Source organism: Ambystoma mexicanum, chromosome 3p, assembly GCF_040938575.1.
Source record: "Ambystoma mexicanum isolate Mex_15411 chromosome 3p, UKY_AmexF1_1, whole genome shotgun sequence".
NCBI lineage: Eukaryota > Metazoa > Chordata > Amphibia > Caudata > Ambystomatidae > Ambystoma > Ambystoma mexicanum.
The window spans coordinates 191,533,035-191,557,941 of NC_090925.1; the positions used below are offsets into that span (position 1 = coordinate 191,533,035).

The 24,907-nt window shown below is 47.1% G+C and overlaps 1 protein-coding gene across 1 annotated transcript in view; it reads right to left on the reverse strand.

Moving 5' to 3' along the window:
- Window positions 1–24,907, reverse strand: part of LPCAT3 (lysophosphatidylcholine acyltransferase 3) — a 754,956-nt gene that overhangs the window by 203,298 nt on the left and 526,751 nt on the right. Inside the window, exon 9 of the mRNA XM_069650601.1 lies at window positions 16,710–16,876. Within this exon, the coding sequence (XP_069506702.1) occupies window positions 16,710–16,876 (167 nt within the window). The remainder of the gene's footprint in view (window positions 1–16,709; window positions 16,877–24,907) is intronic.

Here is a 24,907-nt window from a genome sequence, read left to right on the forward strand (position 1 = left end):
TGTGATGGAGTACAATCGATGATGTTTACATTTTTTGACTGGCACCATATTACAAATCTTTACCATTTGTTAAAGTAACCATGTCTGGTGTTTGGTTTACATGCCTCTGAGGATTTCCATACAACTTTGAGGTAGTTTTAAATGACCAAACTATGACTTCAGGAGCCAAGCTGCCAAGTTCATAGATTAAGGATGTGGGTGTAACGTGGTCACCCTGTGTTGGGTGAGCATGTTGAAGGGGCACAGGACTTTGATTGGATCACACATCGCCAGTTTGCGCAGATGCGGAAACCAAGGTTGTCTCACCCACATAAGAGCAACCAGGATTAGAGTTGCTTGTTCCTGGTGCATCTTGTACACTATCCTGCTAAGGAGTGGTATTGGGTGGGAAAAGCGTAAACAAACTTCCCTGACCATCTCATCCACAGGGCGTTCCGCTTGGAGCTGGGTTGGGAAAATCTGGATGCAAAGTCTGGGCATTGTGTGTTTAGGCCTGTGGCAAACAAGTCTAACAGAGGATAGACCCAGAGGGAAAAGAACTGGTCTGAACATTTGCTGCTGAGCTGCCACGCATGCCCTGAGTAGTGGATCTCTGTTTAGTGAGTCTGCAAGAGAATTGAGTTCCTCTGGAATGTGTTGCGACACTAGGAACATGTTCCGCTTGAGCGCCTACTTCCACATTTACTGTGCTAGCCTGGACAGACTTGTGTGCCCCCCTGCTTGTTTATGTAAAACATGGCAGTCGTGCTGTCTGTGAGGACACGTACTGTTTGACCTGATAGATTTGCTTGAAAAGCTTGTAGAGCATTGAGCACTGCTAGCAGCTCCAAAAGGTTTATGTGATTTTGGATTGTGATCTGCATCCACAGGCCATGCACTGTGTGGTGAAGGTAATGGGCTTCCTACCCGGTGAGTGATATGTCTATTGTGACAATCGCTTGCGCTGTAGGGTAGTGAAATGGTTTTCCCGTTAACAGATTTTCCTTTGTCCACCAGCGTAGTGCTTGAACTAGGGTGGAAAATCAACCACTAGATCGTCCCACTGACCGCTTGCCTGAGACCACTGTTTCGCTAACCACTCTTGCATTGGGCGCATGCGCAACCGTGCGTGCGGAGCCAGGTAAATACATGAAGCCATAATCCCGAGCAAGTGCATTGCTTTGCATACAGTTATTTGGTGACTTATGTTTTGCACTCTTTCCTTTTACGTGAAGACTAGCCTCTCTCACGTCTTCATGAAAGCTCCTAAGAACTGTTTGGTTTTGCTTGGAACGAGACTCGATTTGTTCTTGTTAATTGAGAATCCCAATTGGAACAGCAGATTGATTGTTCTTTGTGTATTTTGCTTGCAAATTTGAGGGGAATCCCATGTTATTAGCCAGTCGTCCAGATAAGGGTACACTGGAATTGATTCTCTGCGTAGATGCACCACCACTACCACTAGTACCCTGGTGAATACCCTTGGAGCGTAGGCTATGCCAAAGGGTAGCACCTTGAATTGGTAGCGTTAATTCAGTATTTTCAATCGCAGGAATCTTCTGTGCGCTGGGAACATTGAAATATGAAAGTATGCATCTTTCATGTCCAAGGTTTCCATGTAACCCCCCGTTTTAGCAGTGGGATTACATCTTGTAGCGTTGTCATGCGGAATGTTTGTGGCTTGTAGGTGTTCGCAATGCGCAGGTCTAGGACAGGGCGCATCGCTAGATCTTTCTTTGGCACAAGGAAGTATATTGAATAGATACCCTTGTTTACTAGGTTTGCCGGGACGATTTCTATGGCGCCCTTTAGCAGCAGTGCCTTGACCTTTCTAGCATGATGAGCTGTTCTTCCTGCGTAGCTTGTCTTTGTCTTGGCAGGTGGTTGGCTGATGTTTGTGTTAAGCAAGAATTGGTGCAATCAAACAGACTACACAACACTTATCTGCTTGGTATTACATAACCCACTGTTTGGTATAGGTCTGTACTACACAAGTTGGTAGTGTGACTGAGCAGCCAGGCCTATCTCAAGAGGGGTAAATCTCAGCTGTAGAGCTGTACAAATGAAATCCGTAAATACAAGTAACCAAGTAAATAGTTATTTAACATCAATTTTTAAATAAGCATTCTTTAAAAAGGCAATTTGTTGCAACAATGTAAACCGGCTTTAAAATTACTTTTCAGAATCAAAACAAGTTAGTGGATAATCTTTGGATATGCTTCTTAGACAAATCCTACACCCGAGGTGACTTCAATCACAAGAACAGTAATGGCATTTAAATATCACACTAGTAAACTTTGTAGATTGAGGTTTGTAGAAAGGAAAGGATTAGGGAAGTAAAGGTTAGAACAGTTTCTCTGTAAATGTGAGGACAACTACATCATCCAATGAAGTCTAGATAAGCCTTTTCCAGTAGTACCAGTACACAACAGGCTACCACCTATGAGGACTAAACAATATCAAAGTCAATGTAGTTAGAAGAAACTTCAGGGAGCCAGGACAGCCAAAGTAATATGAGACACAGTCTTTGGATCTGATGCACTACGTCGATCAAAGTATTGCAAAAAGTTAGAGAGGTTCAATAAAATCACTGTAGGGTCACAAGCTGTCAACTTGTGAGAAGGGAGTTGCAATCAACTCGAAAAGAAGGTAAACCAATGCAATTCCCAAAGTGAGAAAAGCGCAGCTACAGGCAGTGAGGTAACTACCCCAAGCAAACAGTACCTCTGGTTAGAAGAGTTGTCCAGCTGGATTCCGTCTTGCTACCGAGGTGCAGACCCTGGTTCCTGAGCTTCAGTCGTGGGGACAAGAGGGAGGACGTCTGGAGGGCTCCTGCAGCTACGGGTTCTTTTCAGTTCAGCTGAACTTCGAGGGTTCAGCACTTAGCAAACAGCACCAATGTGGATCATGGATGCCGGTTGGACCGCCTTGACTCCTTCAGACCTGCACTCTGGGGTTGAGTGCCCAAGGTCAAACATCTTCTTGACCTCCTCCTTTATAGGAGTTCTGACATGATCCGACATTCTGTAACCTCTACTTTTGACAGGGGGACAGTCAACAATGAAAATATCATGCTGGTCACAAAGGGTCAAGCCTGGCGTCAGTGAAACTGATTCAAAGCCTTGCACTCCTCCTGTTGTTGCAGAGTCAAATCTGAAGAGTTTCACTCCTACAACTGTCATCTGAAGGTTGCCCCCTGAGGAGATGAGGTAGAGGCTCACTCCCCCCCCTCCTCCTCTAGATCAGAGGTTAGAAGCAAAGCTCCTAGTTCTGGTCTGGAAACATAAGCCTTCAGACAGTGTGATGGACCCTAGGGGTATCCTTCGGGTTGCCCAAGTCCACTAAATAGTTGACCTCTCCAAGCTTGCCTACAACCTTGAACGGTCCAATCCATTTGTCCTGTAAGGCCCTCTGCCTTGTCGGTACCATAACCAATACAAGCTGGTCGGGAGTGAACTCCACCACGTTGGCCTTCTGGTCATGCCAATGCTTGACCAGAGCCGGACCTGCTTTCAGGTTTTCTGAAGCTTCCGTCATCAGGGGTTCCTCTAAAGCACCTATCATGCTCTTCATAGTATGGTTAAACCTCTCCACTTATCCATTGGTTTGGGGATGGGAGGCTGTTGAAAATTTGCAAGTCATTCCACAGATTTTTCCACATGGTCTGCATGTAGTGGGACAAAGTTTGATCCCCTGTCAGAGATTACTTCCTTAGGAAAACCAACCCTGGTAAAAATAGGAGAGCCTTAGCCACTGTCTGAGCAGTAACAGTTCATAGGTATGGCCCCAGGATACCTGGTAGCATGGTCTACCACAACCAATATAAATCGGTTGCCTGAGGAAGTTGGAGGGTCTAGGGGGCCACCAATGTCAATCCCTACCCTCTCAAAAGGGACTCCCACCACAGGCAGGGGCACTAAAGGGCCACATTCTTGCCAGAAGTCTGACGTGTGGCAGCTCCTACAGAACTTTTCTACATCAGCCCCCATCTTGGGCCAGTAGAAGTACAGAGATAGCCTCTCTTTGGTCCTCTCGAAAATCCAGCGACCATCCAAAGGGATCTAATGTGCGAACTGTAGGAACTTCCGTCTCACCTCCTGGGGCACTACCAGTATCCTGTAGTCCCCTGAGGTACACTTAGGAGGTTCACTGTAGAGGAGGCCATCCTCCCAGCAAAGCCTATGCTTCCCTGGCTCTTGCCTTTCCAGCTGGGAAGCTGTCTGCTGGCACAGACCTTCTAGAGGGACACACTGTCCTCTGCTGAAGTCTGCCATAGAGGGTCCATCTTCTGCAAGTGAAGTCTGCGGCTCTGGATGGTCTCTAGGATCCAGATCTCCAATGCAGGGATGGTTTTCTTCCAGCTCGGTCACCAGTAGCTGATTCCACAGAATTTGGTTGGTCCTCCAGCTCAGCATCAGCTGGGGAAGGGTCACTAGGGAGAATGGGAACCATTTGGATAAGGCCTCCTGCAAATTTAGTGGGACCTTTGGGTGCCTGATCTACATCTTCAGGTTTGAAAAAACTTTCATCAACCACTGTAATGCTTGCCCCAGTGTCTCTTAAGGCAGAAGTATCCTGACCATTTACAAGAAAACTGTCCTTATAATATTCTTTGGTGTTATCTGGAATGGTGTTATAAACATCCACATTCTGTGCCCACAGAACCAGGGACACTAAAGGTACACTGGCTTGAACTGCAATGGGGTCTTTAGCCAGAAGTTGAAAGTGTGCACTTGCCATTTGTGCTTCTCCCTCAGGGATGAAGGCTAAGGAGGCTGTGAGGACCCCTGAAGGTTTACCCTTAGATCTGGGATCCCCTTTCACATGATCTACAGACCCACATACAAAACATTTTCCAAATGTTCTCTGGAATGAGGGTTTCTGTTGACCTCTATCTGGTTTGGCACCAGAGGGTTCACTGGATTTCCATGAGATTTACCTTTGTTGGGTTTGTGGCCCCCTTTTGGATGGTTAGAATTAGAATTCTCTTTACCCGCTTCCTTGTGCTACTTCCCCTCTTCCTTCTTGTAAGTAGCCTCAGAATCCTTACGAGTGGCCCTGTTGGCCACCCATAAATCAGCAGCTTCTGCTAGCTTTTTAGGTTCAGCCCGTCGGAGTCAAGGGCGATTTGCAGTCGCTGTTTGCTGCTGTTTACGGCTGGTGATGCAGTAAGCCCTTCTGTCTCACCTGCCAAAACGGCTGCAAAGTATAGAACCAATTGCGAGATAGAGACAATGGACTCCACTAAACCTTGCACTCGATTACAGGAAAAACTGGAAGAGACACTAGCTAATATGCCTAAAAACCCTATGTCTATATATCCAGTTGTTAGTCCCTGTGAAGATCAACCTAGCACTCCCGCTAAAATAAACAAGATTGACCAACTGCCCCTGGATGAGCCAAAGAAAGAAAATAAATCAATCACAGCACTCATACACAACTCTATAGGAAATAACGAACAATCTGATGTAAAACCACCACAGAAGTTAGAAAAGAAAAAACTAAACAAATTGCTCTAGCAACTCAAAACAGTGAGTTTCCCTCACATATTGTCTCATCCATACAAACTGCAAATAATCATTCAAAGATACACACGGATTCACCCTGTATTCCATCTTTACAGCAAAGAGCGCAAACAGCAAAACAAAAATGGCAAACATCATATTACCTCTTGGACTCTCCACTACGAAACAAACAACTGGCAAACCGTGTGGCCCGCCTATCCCTTGACATCACGGAAATAGATGCTATTATGGACTCACAGTTGAGAAGAAAAGAAATCTTCGGTGGCCCAAAGAATAAGATCATGGCAACAAATAATACATCCACGCCAATCGTCAATAAAGCCAAATCCATGAAGATTAAAACCTCTCCTACTCACGCCTCCGCATCAAAATTCCCACCAGGTGACACTAATCAACCTGTATCAGAGGAGATTACAACAAACATTCCCACTGAAATCAAACTACTCAATACGAAGTTCAAGTAGACCCCTTAAAGTTACCTATAAGTATTCCAAATACTGAGCCTTTATCATGCACTCCTTTGGACATCTTTACCTAACCAAACGAGGTCATTTAGGAAACCAACCACTGCGAAAGAAAAAAAAAGTACAAAAAACACTAGACAAGCTCCCTAGCGTTCCTAAGAAAACTTCAGGTGATTGAAAAACAAACTAGACCTATAACAACCCAAAAAAATCTTGAATATAGGAAGGAACAAGCTCAACCAGACACAGAGAAAGCCTCCGTGGCATTAAGATCAGATCCTAAAGAAACCATGTCTGGTTGGGAACAAGTGCGTGAAACAACTATGCAAAGAGAGGACGAACCACTTGATGCGCTATTAGCCGTGATTGACCAACACGCAGTAACCGACTTGACGAGGAACCGCACTGACAAACCTATAGGACCAAGCTTTCTAACGGAATTGAATGACACTCTATTCAATCCTCAAGACGAGCTATTAATAGTCCTAGATGAATGTTCTGAGACCTCAACTGCCAATTCGATCTCAATTAATACATCCACTAATATCTCCTTCACATACTCTACAGTATCAAATGAGGAGAGCTGGACTTCAGTAGAAACTGAAAATTCCTATAAAAGCGTGGAAATGACTACAGGCCTAGGCGAATGCCCACTCATCCGACCAATCTTCGTGGACCCACGGAAAGTAAATAACATCTTTCGACTATCACTGTCTGCAACTACCTTAAATCCTACTGAATCACTAACCATGAACATTTCAAACATTCTACATCTATTTACAGTTACTCCACAATTGGCTCAAATCACCTCTAGAGATATTGATGTCCTACATTTCCCAAATAAAAATCAGATGGACATACTCCACATCGACTTCTACAATCAAAAAACGATGATGCATGTCCTATCAACAAATAATCACTTAATGAAATTGGGATTTATAACAGAAGTCGTCCTTGTAACCAAATCTATGGCTGCAAAGAAACTAAAAACAACTATCAATCATGAGTATTCGGACCAAAACAAACAGAAAAAAAAAAATCGACAGATTACAGAACACTACGCAGTTAGCATCAGTCAATGAGCTGCGGAACAAAAATGCCCAATCAAATACTCACCCGATCCGCAGGACAGAGCTAATGCATTCCGACATCTTACAATGCTCAAATCAAACGAAAATTAATACAACGAGCTGATCTCCAAAACTCAAGAATCAAGACCTATCTATAACAACCAAAAGGCCAAGAAATAAACTCAGAAGAAATAACATTATGCTCATGGAACACCAGAGGCTCATAACCACCTCTTCGCCGAAGGATCCTTAAATCAAAAAGACGCGGCTATAATTTGCCTGCAGGAAACTTGGCTGTCGGAAGAGGTAACCTGCGAAGGATTCTCAACCTTCACGAATCCAGCGATCACTTCAGAACAAGGTACACCGTCATCAGGCATGCTGATTATGACCAAAATAAAGCCATCTTGGTCAATCGTAGCAAAGCAAAATCTTCACTCCTGGGCTCAATACATCACCATCTGTATGCAAACCTTAAAAAAAAGAACCCAGCTATCTAACAATCTTCAATATCTATTGGAACCCAACATCAATGAATGAGAACATATTCCTTGATTCAATTTTTGACAAATTCGATACAATTGCCAACATACATAACTCGACAGAATTCATAATTGCTGGTGATTTGAATATCCACCTTTATAGCCCAGAAGGTATGAGACTAAATACCTCCAATCCATCTTGAAGAGCAAAGAAAATGGTCCACAGAAATTCTCATTAGAAACTTAACATTGACTGAACAACCCCGAAATGACCAAAACAAACCCCCTCCAGCATGGACACAACAACAATCCAACTCAATTATAGACTATATCTTAGTTTCAGAAATGATACTAAAAAACCTAACGGCAACTGCAAATCATCCACAAATAAATAGTGATCACCACCAAATTCTAATAACATGGACTACTGATCAAACACCAATTACACGATTAAATCTCCCAGAGTTGGAACTAAACAATGGTCTTAACAAGCTTCGAATAAATCAACACCAAATGGCTGACCTGCTGACATATTTTGAGGCCTCAAATTTACCAGACCACTCAAAACTCAACTATGAGTGGATTCTGCTCAAATATCAGCACCCCAAACAAACCCGTTCGAACCACCAAAGCAACCACAAACATCACTTTAATCATGATATTAAGTCGATGAAAAAGAAGTTGCACAACAAATATTCGACAACTCAAAAAACAGAACACAATAACCTCTGCTGCAGAGATAAAAAAGGAAAAACATAAATACTCCAACTTCATAAAATCTATTATGTCCTTGAATCCATCGCGAGCACCTGGCCCTGATGGGCTCTCCAACGCCAATTTAAATAAAATTAAATAATCTGCTCCCGAAGAATGGACTACCTTTTTTTCAAAACTTCTTAATCTAATAGAGAAAACCAAACAAATCCCACGCAGTTGGACCCTAGCGATATTGATTCCGATCTATAAAGCTGGCGACAGGAAACTGCCAACCAACTATAGACCCATAGCCCTTCCTGACCCACTGGGAAAGCGGTTTGCGGGATTCTAATGAAAAAACTCAATACATGGGCAGCGGAAAATGGCTTTCAAGAGAAGAGAAACTGGTTTCGCTAATGAAATCGGCACAAATGTAAATCTGCTGCTTCTGAATATGATTAAGTACGAAGCGACAATAAAGAAACATCAAGTATATGCTGTCTTCATAGACCTTAAAACAGCATTCGGTGAATAGAGAAAAACTATGGTTGAAGTTAACATCATGGTGTCCCCCATCCATTCTCAATCCAGTCAAACAGCTTTACTCTAATACATCGATCAGAGTCAGATTAACAAAAGACGGTACAGTAACAGAAGAAATTATCACCTGGAATGGCCTGAAACAAGGGTGCCCCCTGGCTGCTTGTCTATATACAACTTATATACCTTTGGTTTTGTACAAGCGATTCACGATCCACGAAGATTAACAACGAACCAATAAAAACCTTAATGTATGCAGATGACATCATTGTCACGGATAAAACGCAATCAGGTCTACAAAAAACATTAGACAAAGTGGGCTTTTTTATGAAAGAACAACCTACAAATTAACATTCCGAAAACCAAGTTAATGAAACTAACAACTCTGCATAGTACCAGGCGACAAAACGTGAAATTACAGCTAGAAGATAAAGAGATTGAAGAAACAAAAGTATTTAAATATCTAGGCGTCATGATAAATCTGTCACCAGTTGAACAAGAATGGAAAGACCACATCGAGAGAAAAGATAGATACTTATCCCGTTTAGGTCGCTTTTTCCATTGCAAATTTGGGACCTTTAGAAAAAAAACAACAATCTTACTATATAGACAAAAGGTGGTCCCCATCCTAACCTACGCTGGAGAAACATTAATCAATCAAGATACGATGAAATGGCAACAATACAAGGCCATCTTCTGGAGAAAAACTCTGGCTTTACCTAAATCTTTTCCAATACCAAGAATTTGTTTCGAATTGGCACTACAATCTCTAGAATCTATAATTACCTGTAAAAAATGGATCTCTATAGAAAGATAATTTGTCAGGACAAAATTCCATCTTTAGAAATACTAAAAGAAAAAAAGACCCCTGTATATGTAACAGCCTTTTAACACTGGACCAACGAGATAAAAAAGAAAATTAAGGCTGAAGAGATTAGCGAAGACATGCTAATAAATAGACCACAATATGCCAAAAGAAGAGTTCAGCAAAACGATTGGATTAAAACAATAGAGGAACAATCAAAATATAAACGATCCTTGAATTGTTCAATAGAAGCAAGAGCTCTCAACGAACTACCACCATACTGGGCATGTTTCCCAGAACGATCAACACAAGACCTATTTCTACGTTTTCGGCTAAACATACTACCGACTAGCGACTACCTATCCAACATAAAACATCCAAAACACAATGACCACAGATTGTCGATTTTGTAAGAATAACACTACTAGAGAGACTCTCTTCCATGTAATCCTGGTTTGCCATGCTTTGACAGAAAGAAGACTCTTGTTCAAGGACTTCTTCAAAATCTCTCAGAAACAGATGAACACACAGGAACGATGGGCCCATATTCTAAAAGGTCATGACAAGAACCTAATTTTAACAGTAATCAAATTTTGGACTGCGATCATGAAGGATAACAATTCCCGAGAATCGAAAACAGATGTCAACCCTTTCTCCTCTTTTTCTACCTTCCCTAAATCGTAAATGATACAATGAAAAGTTTGTACTATCAAACATAACATTTAAAATAAAAAATAAAAATTCCTTTGAGTCAGCCAAGTGCTGTCTCAGCTCAGGAGAGCAGGTATCAAAAATAGATTAAAGTATTTCTCATTCCTTCAAAGGAGTTTACTCTGTAACCCTTAAACCAACCATCTAAGTTCTTCAAACCTTCACATACCCAGAAAGCCCAAGGGGTACCCATCAGTCTTTTTGAGGGTCCTAAACCTCTTAAGGTACTGGGAACGAGTCTTGCAAAATATGGCTATTAATGACAGCTTAACTGACTCATAGTCCTGTCACCTGCACTCAACTCCATTACAGCATCACAACCATTCTGGGGGAACCTAGACATGAGCCATGGTATCAAATGATTACCACTTATTCCTTGAAGAACATAGGTGTATTGAAATGTACTCAGCCAATCTAACACATCAGGTTTAGGTTCATACATACTCACTTGTCCTTTAGGCAGGCAAGGCCTCTTGGAACTATTAGACATAGAAGACCCTGAAAGGGAAGCAGAATCAAGGGACATATTTCTCATTTGCATTTCTCGCTTTTAGTTTCAACTCTTGACGTTTGTTTTCAGATAGCACATCCAGTTTCTTGAACGCCAACTCTAATCTTAGTCTTTCGTGTGAAATATATTCTGGGCTTAGATTTGGACCTTGTTGGGTCACAATGGGAAGTGACTGAGGTACAGGGGCAGGCTGTGGAATCCTCTCCCTCCTCCAACTCTTCTTGGAGTTTGACTCTAAACTAGCATCCTCATCATCATCTTCCACATTATTTTGGTTAGTAGGTGTTAGAGGTCTACTACCCAAGCTTTGGTGATTTAACAACCTTACAATCAATTCACATTTCTTTTGTTTCCGAGTCAGACCCCTTCTGTTACACATCTTTCAGTTCTACTGTCAGCCAAGTCAGTATTCACTCATTTAAGTTAGCCATATTTGGCATGTTACAGTGGCTTATCTTTTGGTGGAGCTTAGCCTTGTGGCTGGTTTAGTTGGGTACAAGTACAAGACAGTCAATGTAACCACTCTACGCCAATCCTACCGCCTGCCACCAGTGTTCGGTAAGAATTGGTGCACACACTGTAAGGCAATGTAATTACAACAATGTTAAACAATTAAATACAACAAAAGAAGAGACAATGGCGAGGGGGAGACAAACCTACTATGCCTTGTGAGTGTAACGAAACATGCATGTGCAGAGGGGAGAGGGGTATGGGATAGGTGCTGTGGTGCTCATGGAGAGCAGCAGGTGAAGTGCTATGAAGAAAGGTAAGTGCAACCCCCAGTGGTGGAGGGTGAGCCGAAGCAAGTGCAGAGGATAGAACAGCAGCTGGGATGACGAGATGAGGGAGGTCAGGGCCCCGAGGATGCATAAGGGCCCTGCACACCACTCAAGCTACTGTGCGATTAGCAGGGTAGAGGCAGAGGGAAGGAAGAAGTAAAGAGGAAGGTCTTGAGGCTTTTCCGGAACATAAGGATGTCCTGCTCAAGGCGATGAGGAAGACTGTTCCAAAGAAGGGAGCCCGCTGAGGAAAGCGATTGACTGCCTGCTCTCTGTTTAGCGAGTTGATGCTAGAGGAACACAGGTGTCTAGAGAGGGAGTATTTGGCCAGAGAGAGTTACAGATAAGAGTGGTCCCCGGTCCCAGACAGCCTTGTGGATGATGCAGAGGGCTTTGAATTTAATCTGTGATGCGATCGGGAGCCAGTGGAGACTATGCAGGGCAGGAGAAATGCGGTTCCTGGGCTTGCGGAAAAGGATAAGTCTTGCTGCCCTATTCTAGATTAGCTGGAGGGGTTGCAGAGTGGACAATGATAAATTAAGGAGGCTATTCCAAGTCTGGAGAGAATCACAGCCCGGGTAACATGGAGTCTCCGGGGGGAATGTGAGCAAAGGTAGAATTCCTTTCAGAAGGAAAAGCTGAAAGTGAGACTTCTTGGCAATGTCCCGAGTATGTGGGAGGAAGGAGAGAGGAGTCTAAAATGTCTGAGGATTCTGGCTTCCGAAGAGGAAGGCGGGGGAGAGCCCATGGAAGAAGACCACAGTTAAGGGAAGAAGTCGGGTGCTAGGGTTCCAAATAGGGAGGATCTCCGTTTTGCTGGCGTTGAGGCAAAGATCATTACAAGTACACCAGGCCTGGATGGCTGAGAGGGGGTGCAAGGGCATCTGTAGGAAGTTTGCAGAAGAGGTTTGTGCAGTCAACATAGCACAGGAATTTGGGGGAGAAGGAGGAAATTTGGCGTGCCAGTAAAGAAAGGAAGATGCTAAAGAGCCAAGGTAAAAGAATTGAGCCCTGGAGGACGCCGCAGGTGGAGGTGGAGGTGGTGGTAGGGGAGGAGAAGGTGCCCAGTAGGACTTCGGAAGAGTGATCAGTGAGGAAGGAGGTAAGCCAGTCCAGTGCCCACTACAAGATAACAAGGGTGTAATGGAGCCTTTTTATGAGGATGGAGTGGTTCACTGTGTGAAGTGCAGAAGAGAGATCAAGGAGGATGAGGACAGCAGGGGAGTTTGAATCAAGGGATGCAAGCAGTCTTCACGGGTGTTCATAAGAGCAGTTTCCGTGCCACTGGCTGCTCTGAATCCAGACTGATGGTCGTGAAGACCACCAACAAGTTCAAGTGGGAGTTAAGTTGGGGGAGGGCTAATTTCTCAAGCGGTTTCCTCAGGAAAGGGCTGATAGAGATGGGGCAATAGTTGGCCAGACAGGAAGGCTTTGCTGTTCTTTTAAGGAGGGGCGCACAAGGGAGTGCTTGAGGGAGGATAGAAAAGAACCACTAGCAGAGGAGTGGTTACAAAGATCAGCGAGAGAGGAAATGTTGTCCTTGATAGTTCTAGATGAACAAGGGGCAACCTGATTGGAAGAGACCTTCTTGGAGTTGATAACTCTAGTGACTTCTTCCGGAGAGACAGAGAATGAGGAAGGAGGACAGTGAGTGGTCAGGGGAGGCAGGGGGTGGGCTGGAAGAGTGCGTGACTATTCTGTTAAGTATGACCTGAGTTTTGGAGGTGAAGTGAGTGGTGAGTGCATTGCAAAGGGCCTGTGAAGGAGTAGGGACAGAGGATGCTGCGGACGGATTGGCAAGTTCCCTGTAGAACAGTTCAGCCGTGGTGTTGGACGCGCCAGATACTCGTGCCTACACGTGGGCCCTTTTTGTGGCATGGATAAAGAGTCTGTAATGCCTTGGCAAAGGCGGCAGACCAGCTTGTCAGAGGGTGAACCTGAAGTTGGCCACTTCCATTCCGCAGCCCTGCATTTACGGTTTTGGTCCGCAGGTTCGGAGTCGTACCAGATGTTACGCTTGGAGACAGGTTTCAGGCGGATCCTCATGACTGGGGCAAGGATGTCAAGGGTGTGGGTAATGGAAAGATAGAGGTTGCTGAGAGCAGAATCAGGGGTAGAGTCTGAATTGGGTGGGCAAGGGGGAATGAAGGTGGAAGTGAAAACAGCAGCTGACAGATGTTTGTGAACGAGGTTGGCAGGGCATTTGGAGGAGTTATCACAGGGCCATAGGGATCCAGATGGGAGGAGAGAAGAGTGATCAGAGCGAGAGAGAGGGGTGACCAGAGGAGAAGAGAGAGGGAGGCCAAAATGGATAATGGCATCCAGCGCGTGTCCGGCAGAGTGGGTTGGAACAGATGGAAGAATGGAGAGGGATAGGCAGGTGCAGAGGTCAATGAAGAGGGTGGATGCTGCGCACGGGGAGTCTAAATGGATGTTGAAGTCACCCAGGAGTAGCAGGTTGGAGGTGGCAGAGAGAAAGGAGGAACAGAAATCGGCTCACTCAAGTGCCCGGAGACCGGTAAATGGTAGCAATGGTCAGGGTGGAGGAGGGAGAGATGATCTCTCAAAGGATGAATAGGGCTGAGTGGGTAGGATGGAAGAAGGAATCCACTCCGGGAAGATTAAGGCAACTCCACCACCAGCCCGGTGAGGTCGAGGCTTGGAGGTAATCTTAAAGCCGTCGGGCAAGAGCGATTCAAAGGAACTGGCATTGAACCAAGTCTCAGTGAGTGCGAGTATGTCATGACAGTGTCGTCAAGGAGAAGGCAGATGTCAGCAGAGTGTTTGTTTGCTGAGCGTGCATTGAGGGTGGGCAGGTGCATTTGAAATTCTTTTGAGGTGGAGTACAGGGGTGTGGTACTTCAGTGAGAAGTGGAAGAGCAGGGGGTCGGGGTGGGGGGGGAGAGGCAGGGGAAGGAAGTTGATTAGCGATGGCAAGATCCGATCAAAGAGGAGGTTTGCCCAAGGGCCTTGAACGGTATTGTGCCAGTGAGGTAGACATTCATACAGCAGCAAGATGAGAAGATAAGACTCCAGTCCTAATCCTAGATAAAAAGGGAGGATCCCCTACAGCCATTCGACAGATCGTTGGGGACAAGATCCCTACAAAGAAGTTGCCCTTCCGAGCTCTCCCTTGGAACTCTACACATTTTCCTTTTATCAAACAAGATGCCTGCCCCTGCAGTTTCAGCCTTCTTGATCTAAAAGTAGTAGTACAGGAGTCTGATACTCTGTTGACACCTTGACGATCGTCTGTTGCCGCCTGACTGTGATGACTTCGCTGAATGCCATCTATCCTGGAGGACCAACAAGGTCTCCTAATCTGTGGAGGTCTTCATCCGGTCATGTCCAATGGTTTCTAGCCGTCAAGTCTCCAGGACCGTCTAGCATGAGAACAGAACCACGGACTAGCTGGATCCAATTCCGACCCCTTATGCGACGTCTGCACCTGCAGGCCTTAGGCCTCCCTTGATGGGACAAAGCTTTGAAGTAAGCGTGCACAGCGGATTCAGGAACTCCTCAAGTGGTTGCTGTTGAAATCTGAGTAAGGGGGTAGGTGAGCTTGCATACTTGTTCCTACCCAACCCTTCTGCCATAGGGCTATATGGGCATAAAGTCCTAACCCTATCTCTCCCTTGCCCGAGTAAGACTGGTGGTGATCTGGTCAAGGACCCCCCCCCCCCCCCCCCTCCCGGGCTGCCCCTAGAGTGGTGGGATTGGGAGAGAATCCTTGTTCACAAATCCTAAATAGTAATCCAACCTGCAAAGTATTCATAGTGAAACTTGTGACCTTTGGGCACTGGGCCTCCGTACTAAGCAGGGATGGACTAATTAAGAACTAGGTACTTTAAAGTTTTCTAGTGAATGTTCAAACTATTGTCAAATAATATACTTCGCTGTTTCCAACTGGTCCTAAATAGCTTTTCGCTCCATATCTCACTTACGTTGCCATGCACAGTTACTTAAAGTGTTGCTCTTAACATTGCATAAGAATTTCACAACTTTTTGTTTAAAAGTAGTGTTCTGCTGGCAGAATTCCCCCCCCCCACACCCTCACCAACATCCAATTAGTGAATGTATTTAATTTAATTGTGACAGTTGCAGGACAACACTTACCTGAGGTTTTCATTGCTTAGTGTGTATTCAAAGACCTAATAAATGATTGCACACGGTTGTACTTCTTCAGGTCTCATCAATTGTGTCTGAATGTAGCCCTTTTCTCACACCCTCCTGAGTCCAAGTCTTATTGCTCCGCTACTCTAATTTGACAGGGTTTGGCTAGACAGTAGTGTCTTTCCTGTTCACCATAGTAGGTTGCCTCTCATAATCAACCCACAGGTTGGATTCTATAAATCATGTTAACAGGGGTTACCCAACTGATTTGTATACACATACCAAGGTATTTTTACTTGCCTTGAAATATTTAGAGTGTGCCTTAGTTCAGTATTTTAATCAATCAGTTATGTTTTTAAAACTTAACTGTGTGGGTCCTTTCCTTATCAAGTCTGCCAAGTGTTAACTTTACTACAGAACTGTCCCCCCTTCCTCCTTAGTTCAGCCTTGATGCTTGCTCAACGCTACTTAAGAGTGCCTTTGCTCAGCGGGGGCTCTCAATAACCTTGCTAATCCCCTAAGTTTTCGTTTCCAAATCCGACCACAGGCTTTGAAAAACAAAAAATTAAATAGTTGAATGAATGAGATGAAAAAAAAGACAAGAAAAGGAGAATGCAAGGAAAATAGATTTTCTTTGAAAAAGGGATGAGGAAACAAAGTGAAGAAGAAAAGAGTTGAGACTAAATAGAGGACGTGAGGAGAGGAGAGCTTTTATTGTTACAAATACAAGTGACCCATGTGTCACTGGTGTACATGCTCACTACTACAGCAGAAAACATTTGCTGTCCTCCTTGTGAAAGAGGTATTTCATTCACCCGTCACCGAGCAAACAATAAAACATGTAATCATCAGTAGGCATTACTGCTGTCCACACTAGACTCCTAAATGTGGCTGCCGATGGCCAAAACCGTAAGCATGCCAAGTCATACGACTGATTTGCCAGTCACGGAAGGTTAATGTTGTACCAAGCTCTGCCTCCCATAGAAGCAGGAGATAAGACCTATACAATACAGCTCCAGACCCTCCCTGCTTACCGTGCCACCCAGGCATTAGTGTTAACGTTGAAGCTTGCTATGGTGCCAGTGAAAAGTGGCGTGGTCTCGAATAGCCACACCTTGATGTTCACGCAGGCATCCCATTGTGGTCGGCCACTGGCATCCTTCCCATTGTAGCCAAGACCCGTCAGGATGCAGACACCTTCCTGTAGGGAAGTAGCAGAGGAAGGGGAGGGAGCAGCAGAGGAACGAGGGGATGACAAACATGGGGGGAGGGTGGTTAGGTCAATTACAAAATGTGTTTCTTGCGGTCATATTCATGAACATCAATTTATATGATTTTCTCACTTACAGCCGGTACGTGGATGCATAAACTGGTACAGATTTGGATCAAACTCAACCATAAGTAATAGTTTGGCAGAAGGCAAGGACACAATAGAAGGTACAAAAATAAAAGCTTAATGCAGCCTATGAAAAAAGGGTTCCAATCATCCCTGTGTTGAGGGTGTGAAAAGGACCAGCCGACAATTAATAATCATGGTTTCCTTCAAGTTTCCCCAACTTTCCGTGTGGTAAACGTGGAAGAGCAGCCAAGGGAAAACTCTCTGGAGTGGTACTGAGTGGTTTAAGGTACAGTGAAACACACAGCGTTTAACAAAGGAACTACCACACAAGATTTTTGAAAGTAGATTAATCTTACTGGGCAGTAAAAAAGGTAATGCAGAACTACAGGTGAGGAACCTTTAAATATTGAGTTTTCAGTATCTTTTATGTGACCGTGCCAGGTAAGGTCACGGGGAGTTCTATTACAAATTTCACAGGGAGTTCTATTACACATAGAACGGAGGAACAAGTTACTTATCTGCAACTGTTGTTCTCCAGCATGGGTCCGGCATGGATTCACATGCTCATGAATATTCCCCGTCAGGCTGGGAATCCTCGGTAAAGAAAAAATCAGTTTCAGTTTAGTTTCTGAACTGTCTTTCTACTAGTAACCAATCACTGGTCTCTGGGTCATACTGACCCCAGCCAATGACTGCCCTCTACCCAAGCCTCTCCTCTGGCAGCCATCCTCAGATTTGGTAGCACGTAAGTGGCAGTAGAACCATGAGAAGAGCTGCAGAGGTGTTGGATGGAGGTTTTCGCATGTGAATCCATGCCAGACCCATGCTGGAGAACAACAGTTACAGGTAAGTAACTTGTTCCTTCTCCAGCATGGGGTCTGGCATGGATTCACATGCTCATGAATACAAGAATACATAGCAGTACACACATGCACAACCACGGGAGGTGGCATGGCTCAACATTAAGCATTTCAACAACTCAACATTAAGCATCTCTTGCCTCCTCACCAGGCTCACCTTCAAGCGCACAGGTTGTGCAGCATTGCCTGGCCGACTCTGGACTCCTCCCTGGAATCCTGGTCCACGCAGTAGAATCTCGTGAAGGTGTGCATCGACCTCCACGTAGCAGCCTTGCATATGTCTAGCAGGGGCACACCAGACAGGAACGCCGTGGTAGCAGCGATCGCACTGGTCGAATGGGCTCTCGAACAGCCGGGTAACAGTCGGTTTGCCAACTGGTGACAGTGCATGATGCAGCCGGAGAGCCATCTGGAAATGGAAGCCTTCGAGAGGGTCTTCTCCTGGTTCACAGGTCCAAAATTCACAAACAGCTGTGCTGTCTTCCGAAAACTTTGTGCGGTCCACGTAGAACTTCAGCGCTCTAGCAACATCCAGCGAGTGCAAAGTCCTCTCAGCCAGCGACCAAGGCGACGGAAAGAAAATAGGTAACACCAAGGGCTCGTTGAGATGGAAGTCCAACGGCACCTTGGGCATGAAGGAGGGGTGCGTCCTCAGCACTACCCTCGTCTTGTGGAATGTCAGGTATTGAGGTTTACAGGAGAGGGCCTGGATCTCTCCTACTCGTCGTGCGGAGGTGATGGCCACAAGAAACGCGGTTTTCCACGATAGGAATTTTAACGGTGCAGAATGCAGAGGCTCGAATGGCAGGCCCATGAGCCTGGTCAGCACCACGTTGAGCTCCCACGCCGGGGCCTTCACCGGCACGAACGGGCGGAACAGTCCTTGCATGAACTCCTTCACTAGTCGGCGAGACCACAGCGACGACCGCCCCAGGGTTCTGGTGTAGCGGGAGATAGCCGCCAGATGGATCTTGATGGAGGCATGTGCCAGCCCCCTCCTTGGCCAGCTATAGCAGGTACGGCAGCACTTGAGGGGACGTAATCCACAGAGGGTTGATCTTCTGTGCATGGCACCAGACAGAGAACCTCTTCCATTTATGCCCGTAGCACTCGAGAGTCGAGGACGCCCTAGCCCTTGCAAGGATCTCCTTGCAGTCCTCTGGGATATTGTAGCCTCCGAACCCTAGTGCTGCAGGAGCCAGGCCTGCAGGTTCAGAGATCCCGGGTCGTGATGCAGGATGGCGCCTCCTTCCCTGGCGAGAAGCTCAGCGTCCGTCGGCAGTTTGACTGGGGGGTGGGGGAGGCGCTGACAAGTCCAGAAGGTCCGGGAACCATATCTGCCTTGGCCACGCCTGCACCGGGACCGTCTGAGTTGACTGATGAGTCGCAACAGCAACGGTGGGAACGCATACAGGAACAGGCTGTCCCAGGGGAAGGAAAATGCATCGCCCATGCTCTCCGGCTGGGGAAACCTGCTGGCGAACCTCCGGCACTTGGCGTTTGTTGCCGTCGCGAATAGATCTATCTGGGGGCTGCCACATCGTCAGAATAGCAGATCCACTTAATCCTGGCGTAGCTCCCACTCGTGGCACGAGCGCAGCTCCCTGCTGAGAGAGTCTGCAACGGTGTTCTTTACTCCTGCCAGGTGGAAGTGTAACCGGAACATCCCCAGGGCAATGGCCAAGTAACACCGGTCCTGCGCTTCCTTTGATAGGGCTGGGGATCTGGTGCCCCCTTGCTTCCGGATGTAGAACATCGTGGTGGTGTTGTCGGTGAAGGCCCTCACCACCTTGCCCTTGAGGGACTGGAGGAACGACCTGAGGGCCCAGAACACGGCTCAGAGCTCCAGGACATTGATGTGTATGGCTCCCGGAGGAGAGGTCACAAGTCCTCTTGCGTGGAGATCTCCGGTGTGCGCTCCCCATCCTTGCAGGGAGGCGTCCATCGTCACTGTCTCTTGATGTGTTGGGGGCTTGAAGTCCATACCCGCCGCTAGATGCACGCTGTTGCCCCACCACCAGATTGCTTGGCGGAACGTCTTGTTGAGGGAGATCTTGTCTTCGAAACTGCCTGCATCCAACAGTGGTCGCATCCGTAACCTGCATAGGCGCACGAGGTTGATGCACGATGACATCATGCTGAGTAGGGACTTGATGGATCTCACCCTCACCATGTCCATGGTCAACAGCCGTTGTACCTTGCCCAGGATGGCCTTTGTCCTTTCCTCCCAGGAACAGGGAGTCTTGTGCCGGTACAAAGTGGGATTTCGCGAAGTTGATCGAGAATCCCAGATCTGTGAGCAGTTGGACAGTCTTTGCTGTGTGATCGACGGCGAGTTCCCTTGACTTTCCTCGGATGAGCCAATGGTCCAGGTAGGGGTAAACGTGGATCCCTTGCAGGCGCAGCTACCGGTGCCAGGCACTTGGTGAAGACCCTGGGCGCCAACTTCAATCCGAAGGGCAGGGCCTTGAACTGGAAGTGTCGCCCCCTGGACCACGAATCATAGGAACTTTCGATGTCCTTTGCGTATGGGAATGTGGAAGTAGGCATCCTCCAAATCCAGCGACGATAGGAAGTCGCCTTCCTCCAGCTGTCCCAGCACGTGCTGAAGGGTCGCCATCCGGAATTTCTGGGACTTGATTTATTTGTTTAGACGACGAAGGTCCAGGATGGGTCGCCAACCGCCAGTCTTCTTTCGGACGAGGAAGTACACTCCGGAGCCCCAGAGCCTCTTCAGAACAAGTTCCATTCCATCGCTCCCTTTTTTAGCATTGCTCGTACCTCTGGAAGTAGCTGTGACACGTAGTTTTCTTTCCTGGCCACTGGTGGTAGACGGGGACACTTTCTTTGGAATTCCAGCATGTGCCTGTGGCCCAGCGTGTTCAGCACCCCACGGTCGGTGGAGAGGACTCCCACGCGCTGATGAATTTTGCCAGCCGGCCTCCCACCGGGGTGCTTGGGTGGGGGACCAATGTCACGGCCGGTTCAATCTTGCTTCGCCGAGGCCTTGGCCTCCTTGGCGGCGACAATGTCCTCCGGCCTTGCTGCGGCCTCAGTAGGCCTCCTGCGACGATGAGCGGGCCACTTGGCGGTACGAGGAACAGCCACCAAATCCTTTGGAGGCACCTTAAGACTTGCCTCCGGTGGCCCGAAAGAGCAGCCGCCGTTGATGGAGAACCCAAGGCCTGAGCCGTCTCGTAGTCCGCCTTGATGGCCTGCAGTGACTCGTCCATTGCCTTGCCGAACAGGTCATCCCCTTCGAAGGGCATGTCCAGTACCCTGGTCTGAACGTCCCGACGGAAATCAGTGGCCTTCAGCCAACTGCAAAGGCGAACGCTGTTGCCCATCTGTCGAAATCCGGTGTCTGCGATGTCCGTGGCCACCGTGATCCGACGCCACCTCTCCTTCCTGTAGAATTTCAAGGGCCTCCGCCCTCTTGTCTGGTAGGAAATCCAAGAGGGGAGCAATCTTGAACCGCAGCTCCCTGTTGTAGCGTGCCACGATCGCAAGGACGTTGGCCGCTTTGATGGTCGTTTCCACTGACGAGATGACTCATCCAATGGAGTCTAGCTTCTCCCCTCGCCGTCCGGTGGAGAAGTGGAAGTTGATGCCATCGCCCCTGCCGGCTTCTTCTTGGCCGCCGCCGAGACCACTGAGTCCGGGGACGGCTGAGCTCTGAGACACATTGAGCGGAGTCCGGGACTCGGTACTACTTCTCATACTGGTCACTCTTCACAGGAGCCGTGGACAGGTTCTTGAGTAACGATAGTCCTTCGTCCCAGATGTCGTCCAGTAACGGGACTGAAAGGACTGTCTTTCTCTTGGCCTCTCGTCGCTGGTAGAGGAAACCTTCCTTGTTCTGCTCTTCAGGACAAAGCTGGAAAAGCTCTGATGCCCTGGCGATCATGGCATGAAAGGAGCCAATTGCGTCGGGAGGGGAGGCCCAGGCAGAGGGTGATGGGAGAACCGTCTCGTAGTCACCACCGTCGTCGTCCATCCCAATCGTCGCCGTCTCTGTTCCGGTCCCATCCACCGCTTGTTCGGTGGGCTCCCCGACGGTCCAGGCGCCGCTGGATCGTCCGCTGGGGTTAAGGGTAACCTCGTCCTCATCTCTGTACACAGCGTCTGGATGGCCATCAAGATCGCCCCTGAGTTGTCTTGTGACATAGGCATCGGTTGCGATGGGAGCGACTGCTGGGGAGTGCGATCCTCTATCCTCCACGGCCCGCTGTTCCTCATCAGCTCCACCATCGCTCTCTACGTCCACCTCGTCGGGTTTCCTCCCGTAGGACCAGACTTCCTAGAACTTCTTGTCCAGGATCTTTTTTACACCAGCCAGTTCATCTTCGGCAGTGGTATCTGTGTCCGTTATGGCTACAGTGCCCCAACCACCCCCCCTCTTTCTCGTCCCAGGGTTTCACGGGGGTCTTCTCGATAGGCTGAAAAGATTATTCCCTCCGGGGTGGCAGGGAAACTCTAGGCCCAGAAGTCGATTCCACTGGTGTAGCCTCCGCAGGCTTCGCCAGGGCCGCTACGACTCCTTCAATCGAGGCCTTTGCCGGGTGAATCAGGGCCTTCACGACCCTGGCCGCCTCCGGGGCCTTCACCTTAGGGTGAGGGTCACCGCCTCATCCCCCCCCCCCTTGGCTTTCTACGTCGGGATCGACTGGGGCTTCTCCCGAAGCTTAACCGGGTTCTCTGACTTCCTTTTCCCAGAGCATTGGCTCGTGATTGATGGCGTCGGGGACATAGAGCCCTGCCTGGCAGCCAAGGAGTACGAACCGACGGCGCTCCCGGTACTCTAGGTTGCTTTGCCTTACGTTAGGCCCCCCGTCACCAGACCCCCCCCCCCCATAGGTCTTAGAACAACACTCTGACGACTTCTCACCTGCTGCTGGGCTCTTCCCTTCCAGCCAGTGAGTGAGTCGAGTCTGATGGTCCTTCAATGTCTGTCCGGACATGTTCTTACAAAGCACACAGTCCTTCTCCATGTGCGATTTGTCATCGTGAAGGCAGTAGAGGCACCAAGAGTGCTCATCTTCCTTGAAGACATTCTGTAATCCGCATCCAGGGCAGCTCCTGAATAGGAGTCATGTTTCCTTTGTCCTGGGCCATGTCCACGCGGGGTAGGCCTCAAAGATGTCTCGGAATCCTCCAATAAGTGAAAACTCAATGACAATTTGCCCTTGAGGGGCGTAGAAGAATTCCGAAATGGGTCCCTGTTTATCGGAAGTAGAATCGGTGGAGCTTGAGGCTCAATTGAAAATATAAGAGTAAACTCTTTGAAAAAACACAAAACGCAGTAAAAGCTATAGCACGAGGACTCCCAACACTTGAACGTGCAGTAAAAATCTGAAGATGGTCGCAGCTCCATGTCGACTCAGCTGACACCTCTATGCACCCGACAGGATGTATAGATAGAGATAGATAGATAGATAGATAGGATATTTTTCCCCTAGCACTCGGATGATCAGGGACAATGGAACCAATGGTGTACTAGCTATCCACCAAGATGGGCCGGTAGGGAAGATGACTAGGAATCTGTGTGAGAAACATCCACCAGAAAGAAAATTACAGAGAGCCAAGTAATTTGTTTTTCTAATGGATTCCTTCCTCCCACTGATTCCTCATCTATGATAGAGACGGGACACCACTTATACCAGAAACCGATGGATGACTATCCTACAAAAGCAGGCGTCTGGGCCCGAAAGGAAATCTAAGCGGTAAAGGTTAGCAAACGTGTGCAGAGACGACTACGTTGCCAGTTGGAAGATGGTCAGGACAGAATTCGCCTTTCCAGGGCAGAGGTGGCCACCACGCCTCTGGTACAATAGGCTCCTAGACCCATGGGCATATCTTGCGCAGCCAGATAATAGCATTCTGAGATGCAGAGATGATCCACCGTGACAGGGTCAGTTTAGTCACAGCCCTGCCAGCACGAGCGTAACCAATGAAAAACTGGCCATCTTTCCTAGCCTCTCTTGTCTGAGACACATAGTAGCTGAGGGACTGCTGCTCTGCCTGAGAAGGAAAAACACAGGCAGTGGAATGTTCTGAAAGAGATGAAAATCTGAGACCACTTTTTGAAGAAAAGAGTATCACTCTCAATGTCACCTTCTCCTTGGAAAATACCAAATAGGGAGGTTTGACAGACAACACTGGAGCTCACTCAACAGTCTCGTGGAAGTAATGGTCATCTTAAGGGTGACCAATCAAATAGAACATGAACGCAGGGATTCAAACTGAGTTCTCGTAATGAATGTCAAAACCAAATTTAAATCCCACAATGGGACTTCAAACTGGTGTGGAGTATAACCAGGTTACTCACCGTAGTGACCACCTTACTCCTATTCCACAGCCCTTTTCCTCCATACTGATGGGACATTCCTCCGTCCCGTCCCACAGGACAGAGGAATGGCCCCTAAGTATGGAGGAAAGGGGACAGGACGTAGGAGTAAACTAGTTACACAAACCCCGCACTAACTGCATGACAGTGGGGATTGTGAAGAATAAGCCCAGTTCCGCGGACCTCTTCAAAACACAAATAGCGGCATGATACCCCTTAATTTGTTTCTAATTTTGTTTATTAAATGCATATGGCTAATGTGTTAGCCTTTAACATACACTAAAAAAGAGATGAAACAAAATGGTAAAACAATTCTTACATTATCAAATTAAAAATATATCCATGAATACATATGAACCATGTGAGCATTTCCATATATTGCTTCAATCTTTTGTCTCAGTCCAACCCATTAGTGAAGCTACTGCAATACAATAAGTAACTAATTAAGCATATGGTCCTTGAGTGCTTATATCATATACATTAGTTCATATTTCATCCCTTAATTGGGCCAACCTGCAGGCCTGCTTGGGCCAAGGACAGCCAAGAAATCCAAACGGGGGATAACAAAGGATAAAGGGTCCAGAACGCTCTCCCCGCACACCAAGCCGAAAATGTATGCCATCTGCAGACATGAATAGACTTTGTAGCAGGTCTCTGAGCTGAAAGGAGCCCATCAAGGGCATCATC